This window comes from Moschus berezovskii, chromosome 1 (genome assembly GCF_049115385.1).
Source record: "Moschus berezovskii isolate FMDL1 chromosome 1, NW_MosBer_1.0, whole genome shotgun sequence".
Classification (NCBI taxonomy): domain Eukaryota; kingdom Metazoa; phylum Chordata; class Mammalia; order Artiodactyla; family Moschidae; genus Moschus; species Moschus berezovskii.
Window position 1 is genome coordinate 91563176 of NC_142460.1, and position 23414 is coordinate 91586589.

Sequence of the window (23414 nt, forward strand, 5' to 3'; positions counted from 1 at the left end):
TACTTATAATAATATGGATGAAACACCTACTATGTATCTAGCATTCTGTTTAGGACCACAGGAAGACAAAACAGACTTTTCAGTAATATGATTTTTCTTAGCAAAAGCCATACCTGATGGCAAGAGCTCCAAAGTTGTTATGAACCTTGGGATACCAGCTTCAGCTAGCTCATCAGCCTCATTTATAATCTGCAGTGCTTCTCACAGCACAAGCCATGGTCCTGTCACACACAGGATGTGACTTGACTGTTCCATGAGCTTCAGTTCAGTTCAGTCGCTCACTCACGTCTGACTCAATGCAACCCCATGAACCACAGCCCATCAGATGTCCCTGTCCATCACCAACTTTGGGAATTTACTCAAACTCATGTCCATTCGGTCAGTGATGCCATCCAACCATCTCATCCTGTGTCGTCCCCTTCTCCTCCCGCCTTCAATCTTTCCCAGCATCAGGGTCTTTTCAAATGAGTCAGTTCTTTGCATCAGGTGGCTAAAGTATTGGAGTTTCAGCTTCGGCATCAGTCCTTCCAATGAATAGTCAGGTTGATTTCCTTTAGGATGGACTGGTTGGATCTCCGTGCTGTTCAAGGGACTCTCAAGAGTCTTCTCCAACACCACAGTTCAGAAGCATCAATTCTTCTGCGCTCAGCCCTCTTTGTAGTCCAACTCTCACATCCATACATGACTACTGAAAAAACCATAGCTTTGAATACACAGACCTTTATTGGCAAAGTAACGTCTCTGCTTTTTAATATGTTGTCTAGGTTGGTCATAACTTTCCTGCCAAGGAGTAAGCATCTTTTAATTTTATGGCTGCAGTCACCATCTGCAGTGATTATGGAGCCTAAAGTCTGTCACTGTTTTCACTGTTTCCTTGTCTATTTGCCATGAAGTGATGGGACCAGATGCCATGATCTTAGTTTTCTGAATGTTGAGCTTCAAGCCAACTTTTTCACTCTCCTCTTTCACTTTCATCAAGAGGCTCTTTAGTTCTTCTTCACTTTCTGCTGTGTGTTGTTATCTGCATATCTGAGGTTATTGATATTTCTCCCAGCAATCTTGATTCCAGCTTGTGCTTCATGCAGTCCAGCATTTCTCATGATGTACTCTGCATAATAAATTAAATAAGCAGAGTGACAATATACAGCCTGATGTACTCCTTTCCCTATCTGGAACCAGTCTGTCGTTCACTGTCCGGTTCTAACTGTTGCTTCTTGACCTGAATACAGACTTCTCAGGAGGCAGGTCAGGTGGTCGGTAATATTATCTCTTTAAGAATTTTCCACAGTTTGTTGTAATCCACACAGTCAAAGGCTTTGGCATAGTCAATAAAGCAGAAGTAGACGTTTTTCTGGAACTCTCTTGCTTTTTCGATGATCTAGTGGATGTTGGCAATTTGATCTCTGGTTCCTCTGCCTTTTCTAAAACCAGCTTGAACATCTGGAAGTTCATGGTTCATGTACTGTTGAGGCCTGGCTTGGAGAATTTTGAGCATTACTTTGCTAGGGTGTGAGATGAGTGCAATTGTGTGGTAGTTTGAACATTCTTTGGTATTGCAATGAAAACTGACCTTTTCCAGTCCTGTGGCCACTGCTGAGTTTTTCAAATTTGCTGGCATATTGAGTGCAGCACTTTCACAGCATCATCTCTTTCCCATTCTATTGTTTTCCTCTATTTCTCTGCCTTGATCACTGATGAAAGTTTTCTTATCTTCCTTGCTATTCTTTGGAACTCTGCATTCAGGTGGGTATATCTTTCCTTTTCTCCGTTGCCTTTCACTTCTCTTCTCCATGAGCTTAGGCAATCAATATTTGTCATAAAATCTTACGTATCTATTTTGTAGCACTGTGCCATGGCACACCATTTAGAAAGTCATCTTACATCTCACCACCTAAAGGGGCCCAAACGTGAGTCAGCATCTCCAATCTACTATTCAAGCAGCTAGTTAAGATAACTTAGGTGGAAAGAAAATCACTATTTTACTGGACAATTGCCATATCTTGCTACCACTTTCTACATCTGACTATTCAACATCACAAAATATAATAAAGGTATTAAGTGGTAGGCTCTTAATAATAATCTGTCCAATAAGAATGAATGAAAAGTAGTATGTTTCCATGTCATGTTAGTTGAAAGATACAGGAGGCCTGTCTTTTAAATTTGGTTGCATCTTTTACCATTACAGTTTCTTGTTCTTAGCCAATAGAGTTTATTTTTAATTATTTATAGAAATCTTCCCTTAGAAATTTTTTCCTTTGTGTTTGGTATATCTGCTTTCTTAGTGAGTTTGAAATGAAAAAAATCCAAGGTTCAGTTCAGTTCAGTCGCTCAGTCGTGTCCGACTCTTTGCGACCCCATGAATCACAGCACGCCAGGCCTCCCTGTCCATCACCAACTCCCGGAGTTCACTCAAACTCATGTCCATCAAGTCGGCGATGCCATCCAGCCATCTCATTCTCTGTCGGACCCGTCTCCTCCCACCCCCAATCCCTCCCAGCATCAGAGTCTTTTCCAGTGAGTCAACTCGTCACATGAGGTGGCCAAAGTATTGGAGTTTCAGCTTTAGCATCAGTCCTTCCAATGAAAACCCAGGATTGATCTCCTTTAGAATGGACTGGTTGGATCTCCTTGCAGTCCAAGGGACTCTCAAGAGTCTTCTCCAGCACCACAGTACAAAAGCATCAATACTTCAGCGATCAGCTTTCTTCACAGTCCAACTCTCATATCCATTAATTTTGCAGAGTAATTACAATGAAATAGTCTTAGTTCCATTTAGTCTTAGTTCCAAAGAATAGCAAGGAGAGATAAGAAAACCTTCCTCAGTGATCAATGCAAAGAAATAGAGGAAAACAACAGAATGGGAAAGACTAGAGATCTCTTCTTTTCATATAAAAAGAGATGGAAAGAACTTTTCCTTCAATTCCTATCCATGAAAACAGTTGGTATTTATATCAGATATCCAAAGATGAGAAAAATTAAAGCAATGAAATTACTATAATAAACCATGTGCTTTTAAGAGTAATAGCTATGCAAAACTTACATTCAAGTTATTTTTCCAGATTTATTCCTGACAGACCAATTGAAATTGAATGAGTTTCCTTAGACTTGGTTATGGACAAGAAAACTTTTTTTGGCATTGGCTCTGGTCCATTATTCACCTTACTCTGAGTTCTACCAGAAAGTAATAAAATAAAACCTTTAAATTTAGAAAAGACTTTAGAAATCATTTAGTCTTAACTGCAAAACCAGTCAATTAAACTTTTCTATATAAGCTTTGGTCTCTTACATGAGCTTAGTGATGGGAACACATTACTATAAAAGGTACACTTGTTATTACTGGATACTTTTATTGATAAACAATTCTTTCTTATGTTAAGCTCCTAGATCTAGGCCTAGCTCAAGTCTGCCATCCAAGTTGACAAAACACTTCTATGTGAAAGCCTATTTATATTTGAAGAAAGCTATAATGAAAGGCCCCAATTTTCTGTTTTTAGTCTAAACACTCACCATTTCATTTTTTATCCTTAAGCACTGTAAAGATTCTAGCCACTTCACCATCATCTGTGTGGCCAATTAAGTTTTTCACGTATCCCTTAAAATGTGATCTTTGGAAGTGAAAAAAGTTTCACTGTTGTGGTACAATGGCAACAAACTTTCAATTGTGTATTCATTACTGAGATTAAAGATTAATCTTAGTATTTTGTGGCAAATTTAAATCCCCAAATCTATTTCTGAACTGCTAGTCTATTTTGACAAATTGTAAAAAGGTCACAAAAAAGCTCATGGTTAAGCTGGACTATTTTTAGAAACAAAGATATGTAAGTGTTATTAACAAGTCAAAAAAGCCTCCTAAAGTTCTCATTATGTAGACAATGAGTTTTAGTCTGAAGGTATATAGGACATATACCTCTTTAATAAAATATTTGGTTTTCCAAGGTGTGCCTGTTTCAGTTCGATGCCTTTCTTCAGTTCTCTGGCGTTCTTCCAGGGTACGTTTATGCTCTGTGGCTTTATCGATTTCAGAGTCCCTCAGAGAGTCTGTCACATTTTTCCACAATCGCCTGAAATTAGAAAACCACATGCTTTGCAAACATTCTTCAGGAAAAAAAAAAAAAGAATGGATACCCACAAAATTAACAGTAATTTTAATAAATTACATTTCCTGAATCATATCTTTAATTTCACATGAGTTATAAGAATACATACTATGTTGCTGACGTTAATGGCCAAGATGCTGCTGTTTCTGCTTCTTTTTAAATTAAAAATAATGTATTTTTTCCCAAGTTATATAATCAAGATTTTATTTTAAAGAAACTTAGGAAATAAGCAAAAAGAGAAATATTTAAAAAGCTGAAACAGAAGACACCATTTCTGCTTCTGGACATAATGAAATAAGGGGGACCAGATATACCCTCCCACTTTTAATCAGCTAGGAAACTAGACAAAAATATATTGAAACAATGGTTTTCAGATATTAAACAAAATGCAGTACAGGACAGTGATTCCTGAGAGCAGGCAAACAAATGAGGGGAACCCTACGAGTGCTCCAACTGACTAGTTAGAGAGCATTTGCAGGCACAGCACAGGAAAGGGGAAGCTCAACAGACTCCAAGCAAAAGAAAACTGCCAAGACAATTCTTGGGGAAAGTACAGTCTGTTCAACAAATGGTGCTGAAAAAAACTGAATATCCATGTGCAAAAATGTGACCTTAGACCCTCATATCACAATAAAACTAAGACGACGATATAAGAGAAAATCTTTGAGACTTTGGGTTAGGCAAAGATTTCTTAGCTACAACACCAAAACCATAATCTATAAAAGAAAACATTGATAGTCTCACCTCATCAAAATAAAAACTTATTACTGAAAAAAACACCATTAAGAAAATGAAAAGACGAGCAATAGATGAGGAAACAATATTTACGAAACACATACCCAACAAAGGAATTGTGTCCAGAATTTACAAAGAACTCCTATAACACAATAAGACGACAAACAGTTCAATTTAAAAAATGGGCAAAATTTATAAGTACACATTTCAACAAAGAAGATATACAAATGGCTAACTAGCACATAAAGACATGTTCAACATCATTAGCCATTAAGGAAATACAAATTAAAATCACAATGAGGTACTATTTCAGACTAGCTCGAATGGGTATAAAAAATAAGACAGGCAATAACAAATGCTGATGAGGATGAGAACTGGAACCCTCATATGTTCCCGGCAGAAATGTAAAATAATGCAGCCATTTTGGAAAATAGTTAGGCAGTTATGTGAAAAGTTAGACATAAAACCCACACAAACCAGCAATTCCACTCTGAGGTATTTTACCCAAGAGATATGAAAACATGTCCACAAAAAGATTTGCCCAAGAATGTTCACAGTGGTGTGTGCATGCCAAGTCATTTCAGTCCTATCTCTCTGTGACCCCACGGACTGTAGCCCGCCAGGGTCCTCTGTCCATGGGATTCTCCAGGCAAGAATACTAGGGTGGGTTGCCATGCCCTTCTCTGGGGGATCTTCCCAACCCAGGGATCCCACATTGCAGGCAGATTCTTTACCATTTGAGCTATCCCGGAAGCCAAACCAGGAGTAAAACTATGGTCTAATGCACATTTTTGTAAGTAGACTTTTAGCAACATCTATCTGTTTTTGTCTATGCCTATTTTCATGCTACAATGGCTGAATTGAGCTGTGGTAGAGACTATCTAGTCCATCAAGTTTAAGATATTCATTCTGAGATTAAACAAGTCAACCCTAAAAGAAATCAACCCTGAATATTCATTGGAAGGACTGATGCTGAAGTTGAAGCTGTAGTACTTTGGCCACCTGATGCAAAGAACTGACTCACTGGAAAAGAGCCTGATGCTGGGAAAGACTAAAGGTAGGAGGAGAAGGGGACGACAGAGGATGTGATGGTTGGATGGTGTCACGACTCGATGAACCTGAGTTTGAGCAAGCTCCAGGAGTTGGTGATGGACAGGGAAGCCTGGCACGCTGCAGTACATGGGATCTCAAAGAGTTAGACACAACTGAGCAACTGAACTGAACTGAGCCTTTAACAAAAGAAGTTTGCTGACCATTACCTAACTTCTATTTTAAGAAACTATAAAAAGAGCAAATGATGCACAAAATAAGCAGAAAAAAGGAAATAAGAGCAGAAACCAATGAAAAAGAAAACAGAAATATAGAAAGAAATCAATGAAACAAAAAACTAGTTCTTTGAGTAAAATTAATGAACCTTTAATCACATTGATCAGGAAAAGAATCATGAATACAAGGAAGGAGTGTGACATCATCACGATAGAGCCTACAAACATTGAAAAATAAGCAAATATTATAAAATACATGTCAATAAATTTGAAAAATTGAACCAATTCTTTGAAAGATAAAAACTACCAAAGTTTGCTCAAGAAGAAGCTGCTGCTGCTGCTGCTAAGCAAGAAGAAGCAGACAACCTCAATAGCCCTAGGTACTAAAGATATTAAATTTGTAGTTAAAAATTTTCTCTCAAAGAAAACAAAAGACCAAATAACCCCCAGGAATGCAGACAAAAAATCTATAATACAAGTTTAGCAAAGAGAATCTCTTAAACACCTGGTTCAATAATAGCCAGATTCTTATATCTGCTTCTACATTCAATCTATTGTGATATGTATTCTTTTAGTTAAAGTATATAAAGAAAATACGGCCTCACACAGATACATAGTTAGTAAAGGGAAGGGTATTTTAATAGCTATTTCAAATAACTCAATTCTTTGTTATTATATTAAAACTCAGAAAGTGGTAGTTCTTAAACGATTAGCTGCGATGTGGAAACCGAAAAATGTCAATGAATTTTTCATACTCTGATAGATGAAAATCCATTGGTCTAATTTGTACCTTCAATGGAATTTTTATCCATGCATAATTTTGTAATATCATGCAGTGATCATCTGAACAAAATTATCTTCCAGATGTTGACATATTTTATTATGTCATATTTTAAAAAAATCACCTTCATTAGTTTCATCACCAATTTCATCAGAAAACTCTTTACTAGGGAAGCTTTCAATTCATTGTGACAGATAAAAGTTTTCTAAAATTTTGATATTTGCCTTTAAAAGCTTCATTTTTTCCTCAAGTTTTACTAAGATACAATCGACATACAGCTCTGTATAAATTTCAGGAATATAGCATAATGATGTGATTTACATATATTGTGAAATGATTACCACAATAAGTTAAGAGTCATCCTGTCATATAGAAACAAAATTAGAGAAACAAAAAAATTTTTTCTTCCTTGAGATGAGAACTCTTAGGATCTATTCTCTCAACCAATTTCATATATACCAAACAGTAGTGTTAACAACAATCATCATGAGGTACATTACATCCCCAGTATTTATTTATCTTATAACTGGAGGTTTGTATGTTTTGACTACTTTCATCCAATTCCTTAACTCCTTACCCCACATTTCTAGTAACCACAATGTGGCTTCCTTTCTATGAATTTTTAAAAAAAGTTTTGTTGAAATATATAGTTGATATATAACACTGTGTTAGTTTCAGGTATACAATATAGTAATTTAGTATTTGTATTATTATGAAATGTTCACCACAATAAGTCTAGTCAACCTCCATCACCATACATAATTACCAAAAACATTTTCTTCTTGTGATGAAGACTTTTAAGAACTACTTTTTTAGCAACTTTCAATTATCCACTACAGTATTATTAACTATAGCTACTACGCTGTACATTATGTCCTCGTGACAATTATTTTAAAACTGGAAATTTGTACCTTTGACCTACTTCATTCGTTTCTCTCAATGCCCAGGTGCCCACCTCTGACATTTCGGCAATAATGCCCATCTCTGTTTTCTGTATCTATGAGCTTTTTTTTTTTTTAAGATTCCACATATAAGTAATATCATACAGTATTTGTCTTTACATATCTAATATTTCACTTGGCATAATATTCTCAAGATCCACTCATGTTGTCTCAAATGGCAAGATTTCATTCTTTTTATGGGTGAATAATACTCCCAATTATAAAAATGCTGGGAGTATTATCATATGATACAAAAAAAAAATACTACCAATTGTATCAGTGAGACCACAGAGTATTTGCTCTTTCTGACACTTCATATAATTCTCTCAAGGTCCATCCATGTTATCACAAATAGTGGAGTTCCTTTCCTTTTTAGGACTGAATAATATTCCATTATAAATACACATCACAAATTGCTTATCAATTTATCTGTCAATGGATGGCTGTTTCCATTTAAATTTTATTATTAGCAAAAAAAAAAATACTGCCAATTGCTTTCCCTTAAGTGCCATGTTCACAACGTTCATTTACAAGAAAAATGTCTGCCCAATATTAAAATTATAATAGTCTTAATTTGTCTGTCAACCATCTAAGTAAAAATGGTGCTTCAAGAAAGGGTAGTTTGCTTGTAACTCCATCAGTTGCACAAGTTCTCTTCTTTCAGATAATCAGTGTACTTTATAATCTAGCACAAGTGCTTTAGGTATACTCCAAATGTGTCATGCAGAACACTTTTTAAAAAGACAGGTAATCAATGTTCCTGATCTAACAAAACTAATAACATGTACTACGTTTCAAGGACATTTTTAAAAGAAAATGGCTTTGAAAACATTGCAACGTAGAAAAAAAACTGCAGGGCAGTAAGGAATACCATGAGTGCATTTACAGTTTGATGCCACCGCCTCAAACGGTGCTAAGGCCCACCACTGCTTTTGTACCACTGCAAATGCCAACAGAGTGAAAAAGACAAAAAACATTTTAGCGTTATTAAGAAAGCTTTCTCAACTTGCAAACCCCTGGTACAAATATCAAAGGCCCCAGGGGTCCACAAACCAAACCTTGACGCATGCTCCTAAATAAATCCTAAATAATCCTAAAGAAGGATTTTTTTTTCAATCACTACTGTTTTGTTTTTTGAACCAACCTGAGATTTTGGATAATGGGTACTAAACATCTGCTTATAAATGGTTTTGTTCCATTTATGTGATCTTAAGATGGTTAATGCTTCCTTATGTTTGATATAGTAATATTTACATATGATATAAAATTTAAACAGTACAAAAGGGCATTCTGTGAAGAGTAAGTCTGTTTCTTATCAGAGAGACGAATAAGTGGCTCAGCTGTGTCTGACTCTTTGTGACCCCAGGGACTGCAGCCCACCTGGCGCCTTTGTCCATGGAATTTTCCAGGCAAGAATACTGGATTGGGCTGCCATTTCTTCTTCCAGGGAATCTTCCTGACCCAAGGATCAAACCCACATCTCCTGCGTCTTCGTCACTGGCAGGCAGATTCTTTACCATTGCACCACCTGGAAAGCCTAGACTCCAGTATTCCTCTCTGGAAGCAACTACTGCCAATACATTCTGGAGACTACCTTATTAACACATATAGAGCCACTTCATTTACTTTTTAAAAGAATTATTTAATCGCTGCATGGGCTTTTCTCTAGGTGCAGCAAGCGAGCGCTACTCTCCAGTTGTGGTGCTCGGGTTTCTCACTGCCGTGGCTTCTCTTGTTGTGGAGTATGGGCTCTGCAGCACATGGGCGTCAGTATTTGTGGCTCCTGGGCTCTACAGTACAGACTCAATAGTTGTGGCCTATGGGCTTAGCTGCTCTGCAGCATGTGAGATCTTCCCAGACCAGGGATCGAACCCATTATCTCCTGCATTGGCAGGAGGATTCTTTGCCACTGGGCAACCAGGGAAAGCCCCATTTCATTTATCTCTTTCTTTTTTTCTTAACGTTTATTTTTATTTATTTATTTAGTTGGTGTGACGGGTCTTTGACACGGTACATTGGATCTTTGATCTTTGTTGTGGCATGTGGGATCTACTTCCCTGATTGGGGACTGAACTCAGGCCCCTGCATTTGGAGCATGGAGTCACTGGACCACTAGGGAAGTCCCCCATTTCATTTACTTTTAAAGGCCTATGACATGTATTTCCAAAATACCTTCTAGGAAGGTTGTAGCAGTTTACCTCTCTAACCAACAATATGAAAACGTCTATTCACTTTTTCCCAAAAGAGATACCATTTAAAAAATTTATTGTCTTACTGTTAATTTGTATTTTTTTGACTCCTAATTATAATGAACAATTTTCCATTTTCTTAATGTGTACCGTTTTCTTCTATTTTTGTGAACTACCTCTTTATGTCTTTGCCCATTGTCTTATTAGGGTACCCATCTTTTTATTAATAATTTGTAAGAGTTTGTATAACAAAGAGAGTGATCCTTTAACTGCTAAAAGTTAGTATTTTTGTCCAGTTTACAAATGTTTTATTATTACTAAAATGTGACTATGTACACATAATGTCATGGCTGGTACAGTGTTTACAACCTTGAGATCAGGCCAACACTTTCAATTTACAGATGAGGAAGCTTATCTAAAGTGGTGAAGTGACTTGCCAAGGGTTAGAAATTAGTGAAAAGGCTTAAATTAAGATCTAGACTTTCTGCTCTTTCCTGATGGATGCAAGGATGACACACCTGGATTCAAATGGATCCTGCTTCTCCAAAGGTCTTACTCTTTTCTTCGTCACTGCCAACTTAGTCAAGTCCACGTATTTTGTCTCTCCACTGCTGTAAGCAAACTCAAGAACGCTATTCCATTCCCCCTGTACTCTGCATACAACAGTGTTGGTGATGTTGTGCTTTACTTCACCTGTAACCCTAGAAGCAGGCAGGAAGAAAAAAAGCTTTAATAAGTAATATTGTGCTTGTTTCTTAGGGATTTTAAAACCCCAAGAATGTACTTTGTGAATTCTGTTTAAAATAGTTACACAATTCGCTTCGTCAGTGCCAAAGTCATAGTCTTTGTAAATCCATGATAGTTTCCAAGATAATTTTTTCCAATAATATTAATTTAATTTTAGAAAGAATACTGGGAATCAAACTAGAGATTTACCATAAATGATCACAAAGTATGATATTTTAATTTCTGCTACAAACAACTATTATAACATTAAAACTAAGTAGGAATATGAAAAATATTAACTTTTATTTAAAAAATTAAAGTCCCTTTAGATTTCCCTGGTAGTGGAGTGGATAAAAATCCACCTGCCGATGCAGGAGACATGGCTTCAGTCTCTGGTCCAGGAAGATTCCACATGCCACAGAGCGACTAACCTTGTGCACCACAACTACTAAAATCTATGGGCCCTAGAGCCTGTGCTCTGCAACAAGAGAAGCCACTGAAATGAAGACTATGCACCATGACGAAGAGGAGCCCCAACTTGTTGCAACTAGGAAAAAACCCACACACAGCAATGAAGACCCAGTGCATCCAAAAATAAATAAATGAATAAATAATTTTTAAATTAAAAAAAAAAGTTTAGAAAATCTGAAATTCTGGACACAAAAATTCTGTATAAAATCACATAAGCTCAATTTTAAGTTAAATACAGAAACCAGATAATGATAGAAAAAAATAAGATATATTAAAAATTTTATAAGTCTCTTAAAAAGAGCACTGGCATACAAAAATTATTGCCAGCAACACAATACTCTGAGAGTGCTCAAGCACTACTGTTGAAAGTTTAATGAAGGGTTATCTGGTTGGTTTATCAACAGACAGATAGGATGCAGCTCAAATGAAGACTGGAATAGAAAACAGGTCTAATTATTTTTAATGAAGTACTCTATGTTCACTGTTGGACACAAACAACAGGGTAAGACTAGACAAAGATTGAGAACTCAAAGAATAGTGGGCAAATATTAGGGTTTGGTCAGTGTACCAGGGATTATGATTTATCTGGATTCAAAAGGGAATCCAAAGGACCCAAGCCCATGTTCAGGTGACAGCTCAGGAACCCGAAGTAGCATTTGTCAGATATAAGTCAAGGGCCTGGGAATCAGAAGGATATGGTTGAATTTAGGGAATCCATAGCTTTTAATCAGGAGAAGTGAATGGCCTACAAATTCAAAACTCAAGACAGAGGTATACAAGCCAATGGGCTTCCTGGTGGCTCAGTGGTAAAGTACCTGGTTACAGTGCAGAAGACACTGGGTCGATCTCTGGGTCAGGAAGATGCCCTGGAGAAGGAAATGGCAACCCACTCCAGCATTGTCACCTGGGAAATCTCATGGAGAGAAGCCTGGCAGGCTCCACGGGGTTCATGGCCGGGGGCAAAAGGATGAGACACGACTCAGTGACTAAACGTCAACAACAGCACAGGAGCCAATAAGCAAATGAACCAGATCTTAGAGATGAAGGTGTACTAGGGTTTGGAATCCAAGAGCAGACCAAACATCAAAAATCAAAAGTTAGAAAAAAATAAAAAAGTTAGGCTTAATTGTAGCTAGTTAGACACAAAGAACACCAAGTCTGCTAGATAAGAGCAGAAGTGGGAACTCTGGATTACAATTCAAAGCATATGAACTTAAATAACTATGCTGCTAAGGGGTTTCCCCTGATTTTTGTGACATCCATGTTTCTTCCCTGATTCTACCTGCATAACATTGTTTCCTTCCTTGAAAATGTATATCTAACCAAACAGGATATAAAGAAATGGCACTAAACACTCACTTCTTCCATCTTACAACCAGACACACCCAAAACTATATTCTGCAAACTTAGGGATAATAATCCATTTCTCACTTGATCTTTCTTTTATTGCCACAATCTCTCAAGTTATCATTATCTCTGTCACAAGCCTTTCCACTTAAAAAGTAACAAGCATGCTGGGTTACACGGACTCTTTGCTGCTTACTGCAGTTACACAGCAAGATCACCATGACAAGTAATGGGGCAGGGAATAAGAACTGCACGTGCTAGAGATAGGTCATGCATACACGCATGCTAAGTCACTTCAGTTGTGCCCTACTCTGTGCAGCTCTATGGACGTCAGCCTGCCAGGCTCCTCTGTCTAGGGGATTCTCCAGGCAAGAATACTGGAGTGGGCTGTCATGCCCTCCTCCAGGGGATCTTCCCAACCAGGGACTGAACCTGTCTCTTATGTCTCCTACATTGGCAGGTGGGTTCTTTACCACTAACGCCAACTGGGAAGCCCACAGAATACTAGAAAATCACTGGATATATAAACTTGGCTTCATACAGGAAGCTTTTATTTAAAGACTGAAAGTTAAGACTTCAGCTTTGGATTTTATTGATACGTATATAAGAAACACCACATGAAAGATAATTCTATTTTATGCAGAACAACTACAGGACACACTGTCCTATCACGTTACTCAATGCCACTACAAGAGAACACTCATCCTTTTCCATCACCATGCTTATTATAATAACAGATGCTATTTTTAACTGTCTGTTATATATGAGTTTTTCCTAAAAGCCTTACAAATGCTTTCCAAAGATAGGGTCCTGAATTTTAATACTAGAATGTCTAAGCTTCTTGACATATTGAGTGCCACTGTGAGTTTTCCAAATTTACTGGCCAGAGGACTGCAAATGGTCAGTTTCCATTCCAACCCCAAAGAAGGGCAATGCCAAAGAATGTTCAAACTACAATACAACTGTGCTCATTTCACATGCCATCAAGGTAATGCTCAAAATTCTTCAAGGTAGGCTTAAACAGTACATAAACAGAGAACTTCCAGATGCACAAGCTAGATTTAGAAAAGGCAGCAGGACCAGAGATTAAATTGCCAACATCCTTTAGATCATAGAAAAAGCAAGGGAATTAAAAAAAATATCTGCTTCATTTGACTACACTAAAGCCTCTGACAGCGTGGATCACAACAAACTGGAAAATTCTGAAAGAGATTCAAATACCAGACCACCTTACCTGTCTCCTGAGAAACTTACATGCAGGACAAGAAGTAACAGTTAGAACCGGACATGGAACAACAGACTGGCTCCAAACTGGGAAAGGAATATGTCAAGGTTGTACACTGTCACCTTGCTTATGTAACTTATATGCAGAGTACATCATGCGAAATCCCAGGCTGGATGACTCACAAGCTGGAATCAAAATGGCCGGGAGAAATATCAACAACCTTAGCTATGCAGGTGATACCACTCTAATGGCAGAAAGCAAAGAAGAACTAAAGAGCCTCTTGATGAGGGTGAAAGAGTGAAGTGAAAAAAACTGGCTTAAAACTCAACATTCAAACAACTAAGATCATGGCATATGGTCCCAAAACTTCATGGCAAACAGATGGGGAAAAGTGGAAACAGTGACAGATTTTATATTCTTGGGCTCCCAAATCACTGTGGACTGTGACTGCAGCCATGAAATTAAAAGACACTTGATCCTTGGAAGAAAAGCTATGATAACCTAGACAGCGTATTAAAAAGCAGAGACCTCACTTTGCCGACAAAGGTCCATATATGGACCGTGTAAGTGTAGTCAAAGCTATGGTTTTTCTGTAGTCATGTACGGACAAGGGAGTTGGACCATAAAGAAGGCTGAGTACCGAAGAATTGATGTTTTCAAACTGTGAGGCTGGAGAAGACTCTTTAGAATCCCTTGGACAGCAAGGAGATCAAACAAGTCAATCCTAACAGAAACCAACCCTGAGTATACACTGGAAGGACTGATGCTGAAGCTGAAGTTCCAATACTTTGGCCACCTGATGTGAAAAGCCAATTTGTTGGAAAAGACCCTGATGCTGGGAAAGACTGAGGGCAGGAGAAGAGGATGACAGAGGATGAGATGGTTGGATGGCATCACCAACTCAATGGACACAAGTTTGAGGAAACCCTGGGAGATAGAGAAGAACAGGAAAGCCTGGTGTGCTACAGTTCATGGGGTCACAAAGAGTCAGACATAACTTAGCAGCTGAAAAACAAAAGCTTCTTGAAGGCAGGTGTTGTTTTTTTTTCTTTTCTATATCTTCAGTGTGCCACTTAGCAGTTAGCTGACACAATCTTAATGACATTATACCACTACGTATATTTTAAAATGGAAAATGGGATCAGGATATGGAAAAGGGCATGAGGCACACTTAACTAGGCCTGCTTGGCTCCATCAGAGATAGCTGTGGAAAATGAGGGCGTAAGGAAAGGCAAGTGGAAGATAATATATTTATACCAAATGCAGACAACAGATAATGTGTCTGCTTGATTGCAGATAGCAGTAAAAATCTAGGCTATGTCTGAGGAAGGAGGCATGGCTAATAAAGACACCAAAGAGAATCTAAGTTAAAATATTCTGTAAAATCAAAGAAGAAAAGATATCAAAACAGAGAAACCTGTTCCTAATATTAATCTTTTAAATGAGAAATTAAGTGAAATAATTGGTTTTAAGGGATATCACAGTGGAAATAATGAGGAAACTCTAGAGTCAACCAAAAGTATACTTCCAGGTAACAAAAAGACCCAATGCTTGTGGCCTTGTGGACAGGTTAAAAGGTGTGAAAGGAGAAAAGAAGCCAACTTAAGTAAAGTATTAAAAGAAATAAGATGGCAAATATAATGACTGATCATTAACAAACCAAGGATATCTATCTAAAATTATTAGAAGTCTTCAAAAGTCAAAGTATGAACACCAGGTATCAAAAGCCAGTAAGGCTTCTGAAATTCTAGGTTTTGGATACTCCCTCCCTCTTAGGAACCCAGCTGTCAAGATAAGAGAAGCTCCAGTAATGTGGAAAGGCCACATGCAGTCCCCCTTGGATTACAGCCCCAGTTGAGGCCCTGGTCAACAGCCAGCTCTCCTGCCTCCCATGTGACTGAGCTGCTTCTGATACTTAGTTGGCTCAAGCCCGTAGGTAACTGAAGCCACAATCGAGGCCCAACTACAACCACATGAAAGATGCCATGTGAGAATCACCTAACTGAGCATAGCCAATCCACAGAACTATAAAGATAATAATAAATTGCTGTTTAAGCACTAAATTTTAGAGAGGTTTATTACAAACAATAGATAACTAGGTCATCATCCAAACTTACCTTAGATATACTGGCTTCCCCTATACCAGTTACTCCTTTAAGTCTGTCCATTCTGAATGCCTAACTGGTCTCCCAATTTCTAATGTCCCCCCACACACCCCTAATCTAATCTTATCTGCCACCAAATTGATCTTTATTGATGGGAAGCATATCACTTCCAGATACAACATTGCTCATATTGTATTCTTATCAAAAATGTATAACCTGAACCTAAAACAAAAAACAAACCCATATTAAAGAGATGCATTTTATAAAACCAGCCTGTATTCTTAAAAAATGTCAATGTTATAAATGACAAAGAAAGGCTGAAGAAATATTGCCAGTTAAATGAGACTAAAGGGATATAACAAGAAAATGTAATGCATGATCCTGGGTCAGGAGAGAATACATCGCTAATTATCAGGCCAATTTACAAAAATTTAATATGGATTATACATTAGATAATGGTACTGTATCAATTTACATTTCCTGAATTTGACAACATTCATGATTATGATGGTTTCCCTGGTGGTTAGACAGTAAAGAATCTGCCTGCAATGCAGGACACCTAGGTTCAATCCCTGGGTTGTGAAGATCCCCTGAAGAAGGGAATGGCTACCCAGCCCAGTATTCTTGCCTGGAGAATATCATGGACAGAGTAATTATGTAAGAGCACTTTCCTGTTCTTGGGAAATTCTGGATAAAATACTTGGTGTAAAGTGTCATGATGTTTTTAACTCTCAAATGTTTCAGGAATAATAATAACAATAAAACAACAATGACAATAAAGTATGTGTGTATAAATATATAGAGATTTTGATAAGGCTATTGTAACAAAATGTTACCAACTGGAAATCTAGGTAAAGGGGACATGAGAATTTTTATAACTCTTCTGTGGGTTTGAAATGATTACAAAAGAAAAGATAAAAATAAGTAAAATAAAATATATCATTAAATGTTTGAAAGTTTCATTGGCTTCCACTGCCTTCAGAGTAAATACTGAATTTGTCAACAAAAATATTAATAAAGATAATATGATAGGAATGTTAAATCATAAAAGGAAGGCTGAACGTGCCCTATCTTTTAAAGTCCCTCTACCCAGAGGGATGATATGGGGAGGGAGGTGGGAGGGGGGTTCAAGATGGGGAAAACATGCACACCCGGGGCGGATTCATGTCAATGTATGGCAAAACCAATACAATGTTGTAAAGTAATTTGCTTCCAATTAAAATAAATAAATTAAAAAAAAATAAAGTCCCTCTTTTAAAATAGATTCTGTATCAACAAAATTGTGGGTACAAAGCAGTCAAATAAATGAAACTATTTTTGAGTAGAAGGGCTATGAAAATCACATACAGAGAAAAAAGGAACTATAAAATTAGCCTCCTTTCCTCCTACTCGCCAACCTGAATCCTAATCCTGCAAATTTGCTCTCTGGAGATGCCCTTGGAGATTCAGCCATTGGTGGGCATCAGGCTCGTCAGCACATCTCTGCTTTGCTTGTTTACTGCCTGCTCCTAGCAGGGAATACTGAGTGAGACAGACAACAGCTGAGTTTTCAAAAATGCAGACACAGGAAGTCAAAGGACATGATTATGGACTTCATCAGGAAGAGTGGGTATTGCTGAGTGTTAGAGTTCACAGAGCAGAGAAGCCTTATGATAAATAATAATGATTTCAAAAGAAGTCCAGTCATTATTTACTCAATATAGACATGGGAGAACTCACCCTGGAGAAAAACTTTCATTAGTCATTCATATGTTAAATGGCACAAGAGAAAACAAAGAAGAGGAAAATTATATGAAGATAAAGGCTGTGAGGCAACTCTCTACAATCATTCACTCCTTAAACCACATGAAAGAGTCCATATCAAAAAAATTTAAAAAACCCTGTATGAATGCGATCTATGTGGGACAGTCTTTCATCACTACTTGACTACTTTACTCAGGTAATACAAGATAATTACACTGGAGAAGGACCCTACAAATGTAGTAACTGTAGTAAATGGCCAGTAAATGTAGATTTTAGCCACAGCTCTACCTTAATTGACATCAGAGAACTCTGAGGAGGAAACGCTATTTTTGAAATCAATGTAGGAGACCCTTGAGCTGGAGCTCTGGCCTCAGTGTACAGAAGACAATTCACATTGGGGAGTAATCCTATATACACAATGAATGGGAAGAAGTCTTTAACAGGAGACTCTTGATGAGTACCAGAGAATTCATAGAGCAGATACAAGTTCAATTAAATGAATGTGGAAAATTCTTTATTCATTGAGCAACACTTATAAAACGTGAGAATTTACTGGAGAACAACACCTTGAATAATAGGAATAAAGGAAACTCTTCAATAACTATCTATTAAAAACCTTATAATATTAAAGATCTCTCCCTAGAGAAATTCTATACATACAGCCAATATGTAGGTGTAACTCTCAATTTATTAAACATGAAAAGAGTACACAACAGTTGTTTTCAAACTTCTGAAAGGTAATCCTAGAGGAAAAAGGGAGTATCAATTGTACAAAGCTCCAAAAATATCAAATTCAAGGGCTCATGTAGAAGTTAACCAGTAGCAGATCAAAACATCATTGGGAAAAGCTATAATTTGACAGGGTGGACAAGACTGTATCTCTAAGAAGAAAGAAACTCACACTTACTCTATTTCCCTCACACTATATACAAAAATAAACTCAAAATGATTTAAAGACCTAAAGCCATAAAACTTCTAGAGAAGAACATAGGAGAAACACTTTTTAGCATAACTTGTAGCAGTATTTTCTTGGATTAGTACAAGAAACAAAAGCAAAAATGAATGGGAACTAATTAAATTTAAAAGCTTTTGCACAGCAAACAAAACCATCAACAAAATGAAAAGAAAAACTATGGAATATGAGAAAATATTTGAAAATGATTTGATCAATAAGGCGTTGACACCACAATATTGTATAGCAACTAACCTCCAATAAAAGGCGGGGAGGTTAACATCCAAAATATACAAACGCCTCATACTAAGTATCAAAAAAACCCAAACAACCCAATCAAAAAGTGGGCAAAAAGACCTAAACAGACAGTTTTCCAAAGATGGCATACAGATGGCTAACACGAACATGAAAAGATGCTCAATACTGCTAACCATTAGAGAAATGCAAATCAAAAAACAATAAGATATTATCTCACCCTTGTCAGAATCACTATCATATCAAAAAGTTTCCAAGTATCCAAAGAAACACAAACAAAAAAAACCCAGAAGAATAACTAAATGAAGTGAAGACAGGCAATCTACTGAAAAAATAATTTAGAGTAAAGATAGTAAAGATGACCCAAGACCTCAGAAGAAGAAGAGAGGCACAAACTAAGAAGATAGAAGAAATGTTTAACAGAGCTGGAAGATATAAAGGACAGAGTTGAACAACATAATAACTGAAATGAAAAATACACTAGAAGGAATCAATAGCAGAATAAAAGAGGCAGAAGCACAGATAAGTGAGGTGGAAAACAAAGTAGTGGAAATCACTGCTGCAGAACAGAATAAAGATAAAATAATGAAAAGAAATGAAGACAGTTCAAGAGACCTCTAGGACATTACATGCACCAACATTCGCACAATAGGGGTCCCAGAAGGAGAAGGGTCCCAAAAGAGAACAGGGCTTCCCTAGTGGTTCAGACGGTAAAGAATCCACCTGCAATACAGGAGACCTGGGTTCGATCCCTGGGTTGGGAAGATCCCCTGGAGGACAGCATGGCAATTCACTCTAGTATTCTTGCCTGGAGAATCCCCAGGGACAGAAGAACCTGGTGGGGTCACAAAGAGTCGGATACAACAATGGCTAAACACAGCACAGCACAGAAGGAGAAGAGAGAGAAAAGGTCTGAGAAAATACTTGAAGAGATTACAGAAAACTCCCCTAATATGGAAAAGGAAATAATGACCCAAGTCCAGGAAACATAGAGAGTGCCATACAGGATAAACCCAAGGAGGAACACACTGAGATATATATTAATCAAACTGACAAAAATTAAAGACAAAGAGAAAATATGAAAAGCAACAAATAACATTCAAGGGAATCTCAATATGGTTATCAGCTAATTATTTCCAGTAATAGCTTTGCAAGCTAGGATAGGATATATTGTACCTCTGCGGGCACAATATTTTAAAGTGATGAGAAGGAAAAACCTATAGCCAAGAAAACTACCTAGCAAGGCTCTTGTTCAGAGCTTTACAGAAAAGCAAAGGCTAACAGAATTCAGCACCACCAAATCAGCTTTACAATAATTGCTGAAGGAACTTCTCTAGGTAGAGAAGAAAAGGCAACAACTAGAGACAAAAAAATTATGAATGGGAAAGTGAAAGTAAAAGTCGCTCAGTTGTGTCCAACTCTTTGCAACCCCATGGCCTATACAGCCCACGGATTCTCCAGGCCAGAATACTGGAGTGGGTAGCCATTCCCTTCTCCAAGGAATCTTTCCAACCCAGGGATCGAAAAAAGGTCTCCCACATTGCAGGTGGATTCTTTACCAGCTGAGCCACAAGGGAAGTTATGAATGGGAAAGCTCACCAGTAAATGATACAGTAAAGGCAGGAAATCATCCACAAAATGTGAACCATAATAATACCTTCTCTGAGGATAAAGGACAACTATTTTGATAATCTCCAGTGGTTCTGTTTGAGCAATTTTTTTTCTTTAATTCTGTGCTTCAGTGTTTTGAAATTTGTATTTTTTAAGGCCCATTCAATGCCTGGCAGTCAATAAATCTTTCCACTTCTAAGACTGTTCAGTACCAGCTGTCTGGTAAAGAAGTAAAATAGCTATACACACTGAAAGTTTCATACATGACTGAAGCTAGTGCATTCTGGTATAACCATGTAAGAAAACTTTTTGCAATAATAAAGTCAAATTTTAATTCCCTACGACCCAACAATTCCACTCCTAGGTATCTATCAAACATAAATTCATGCATTCACCAATGTTCTAGAAACACTATTTGAAATGGCCCAAAATCAACTTACATACTTTTATATGTTATTCTTTAATACAAACTGTAAAGAAAACTATCCCTACTTCAGAATAATCAGAATAGATATCAACAGCTAAAACAAAGAGTATTCTTTTGAGGATCCTGTTAGAAAACTTGTCTTCATGTAGCTGGGTGATCTGGAAGAGTGCTACAGAGACCAACAAGCCATTAAAGGAGTATAATAACTGGCCCATTCCTAGATAGAATCAGAACAAAGTTATTATTCAGTATTGGTGCCTAAAGATATTGACTTCCATCATTGTGCTTCTTGAATTATTCTTTATAGATTAGTAGATATATTTTCTTCCTAATCTGTAGCAATATTACCTCTACCAAAGTCTCAGTCCAAGTCTGAATCACTTTAAATGCAGAAATTGGACCAGAAACAACATACTATTTGTTAGGAGTTCTAGTTTATTAGAGTAGATAGATCTGTCACTATTTTAAAAATCAGATAATAATTTCCAGAATTCCTTCAAAGATGAAATATATTAAAAAAACATGAATAGAAATCCAACCCCATTTCACAAAAAACAAAGCAGAAAATGAATGAGTTATAACACAAGATTAAACTGATAAGAGCCAGATATCACTAAAACACTCTTACCGGTGCAGTTTGCCACCATAAAATGGCTTAGTATGAAAAGTGATGCTGGCTGAGTACCCAGTTTTTGCACAGTTGACGTTGACTTTGCCACCCAGTTCTACCCAAGGAACAGTTAAAATTGACCGGGCATATGCACAAGGCAGAGAAAATGTATACTCTTCTCCATGTTCCAGTAGACTGAGGATACCTGAATGTGAAAACATGAAGGTGGAAAATATGTTTAGAAAACAAACAAAAAAAAGATAGCTATGAAAAATCCATATTAGGATTTTCTTCTGCCTGGTAAAGGAACATCATAATTTTGCTTAACTTTCTTTTTGCTTTGCATGAAATTGGAATCATTTACAATTACATTTGACAATAATTCATGGTAACAGTTAATCAAGGTTACTTTCATTATGATGTTATTATCCCCTTTGGGGTTCATGGAACAAAATTCCCCCTAATGCTCCTAAAAACAAAATAAAACTTCAAGTCAGAATTTAAGTCCAAGCTAGACTGTATCATCATAAGATCTGATCTTTAGCTAGTACTAATAACTTTTAAAGTAGCTTTTAGGATAACTAAATATCTAACATAACATAGACCTTAATCTCAAACAACATGGGGGGAGTTCTTCATTTTATTTTATGCATATTATGATAGGAAAAAGTTATTTTATGATATAAACTAATGTCATCATAATAATTTTGCTTGCCAAATTCTAAAATATTTAAGCAAAGCTACAAGAGTTAGAAATGGCAGTTTTCAAACAATATTCTAATGGGACTTAAATGATAGTATATTAAAAGATGACTTTAAAAAACATATAAGAAAGAGAGTTACAGGTAAAAAAAGGGAATTACATTAATGAATAATCAGTCTATCACAGATGATTAAGTGACATTGAGGAGACCTGAGCTAATTACATTACTAACCTAAGCTCATTACCTAGTTCACCATCAAAATAAACACTGAACTGGATATGTACTGCTAGTTTGAACTCTGAGGGTATCTCTCCCTTAATAAATGCTCGTGAAGTACTGTGTTCTTAATGTTCACAAAAAAGGGCAAAAATTATGTTTTAATATAGTCAAATTTTTAGGACAGATAAATAGATTGAGTTCTAAAGCAGTTTACTTTACATAAAGCAACAGCAACTATCTTTTGTATTGTTCTTAATAGTTTTCACATAGGGCAACAATAAATTGAGCCATATGAAAAGAAACATGGTTTTGTATATATTTGTATATAATGGGAGCTGTCAGAGACATATATATATATAACATATTTGGTTATTCAAGTATTTGATAATAACTTGATAAATTCTAAGTTGGAAAGGATATCATGTTCTTTTCTAAAAACATTTGGCCTTAAAAATTGGATTCAGGATCTTTTATTTCTAGGAAGATAGTTAACATGAGTTAACATTCATTATGGAATTTAAGGTCCAAGAAATATGTAATTAGTGAACAGGAAAATAAGACTAGCTAGGATAACTGAAATTCAAAGAATTCTAAAATCTCATTTATCTAATAATTAAACACATTTTCTTCCTACTTTAAAATAAAAACAGAGCTGCTAACAGGAGCAAAATAAATTGTCAGAAGTTCCATTCTCTGATTTAATTTACTTTCTGTTGAGGGAGTCAACAGGTATTTAATTTTAAAAAGACAAATCTATGAATATATAACCAGCACTTAAATAATTAAAAAAAAAAACTATCAATACCACCATCTCATTTAACATGTGATTAAGACATTAATGCTTTTCCTCATTTCTTGAGGTATTTCCTTTCTTAGCCTGGGAGAAGCTACCAGATACTTTCTATCTCATGAACTGGTAAGAGTAACTGCCCTTGGGGAGAGTGTGCCAAAGGATGAGAGTCTAAATCTGACTGTGTCTTAATTTCTATATTTCTGGACACATTCCATCAC

The 23414-nt window shown here is 36.7% G+C and overlaps 1 protein-coding gene across 1 annotated transcript in view; it reads right to left on the reverse strand.

The window, feature by feature from the left end:
• The window catches only part of OSBPL11 (oxysterol binding protein like 11), a 93276-nt gene that overhangs the window by 4809 nt on the left and 65053 nt on the right, over positions 1-23414 (reverse strand). The window contains exons 10-12 of the mRNA XM_055398416.2: positions 21499-21685; positions 10527-10709; positions 3908-4061 (exon numbers count right to left, since the gene is read on the reverse strand). Of these exons, the coding sequence (XP_055254391.1) occupies positions 3908-4061; positions 10527-10709; positions 21499-21685 (524 nt within the window). The remainder of the gene's footprint in view (positions 1-3907; positions 4062-10526; positions 10710-21498; positions 21686-23414) is intronic.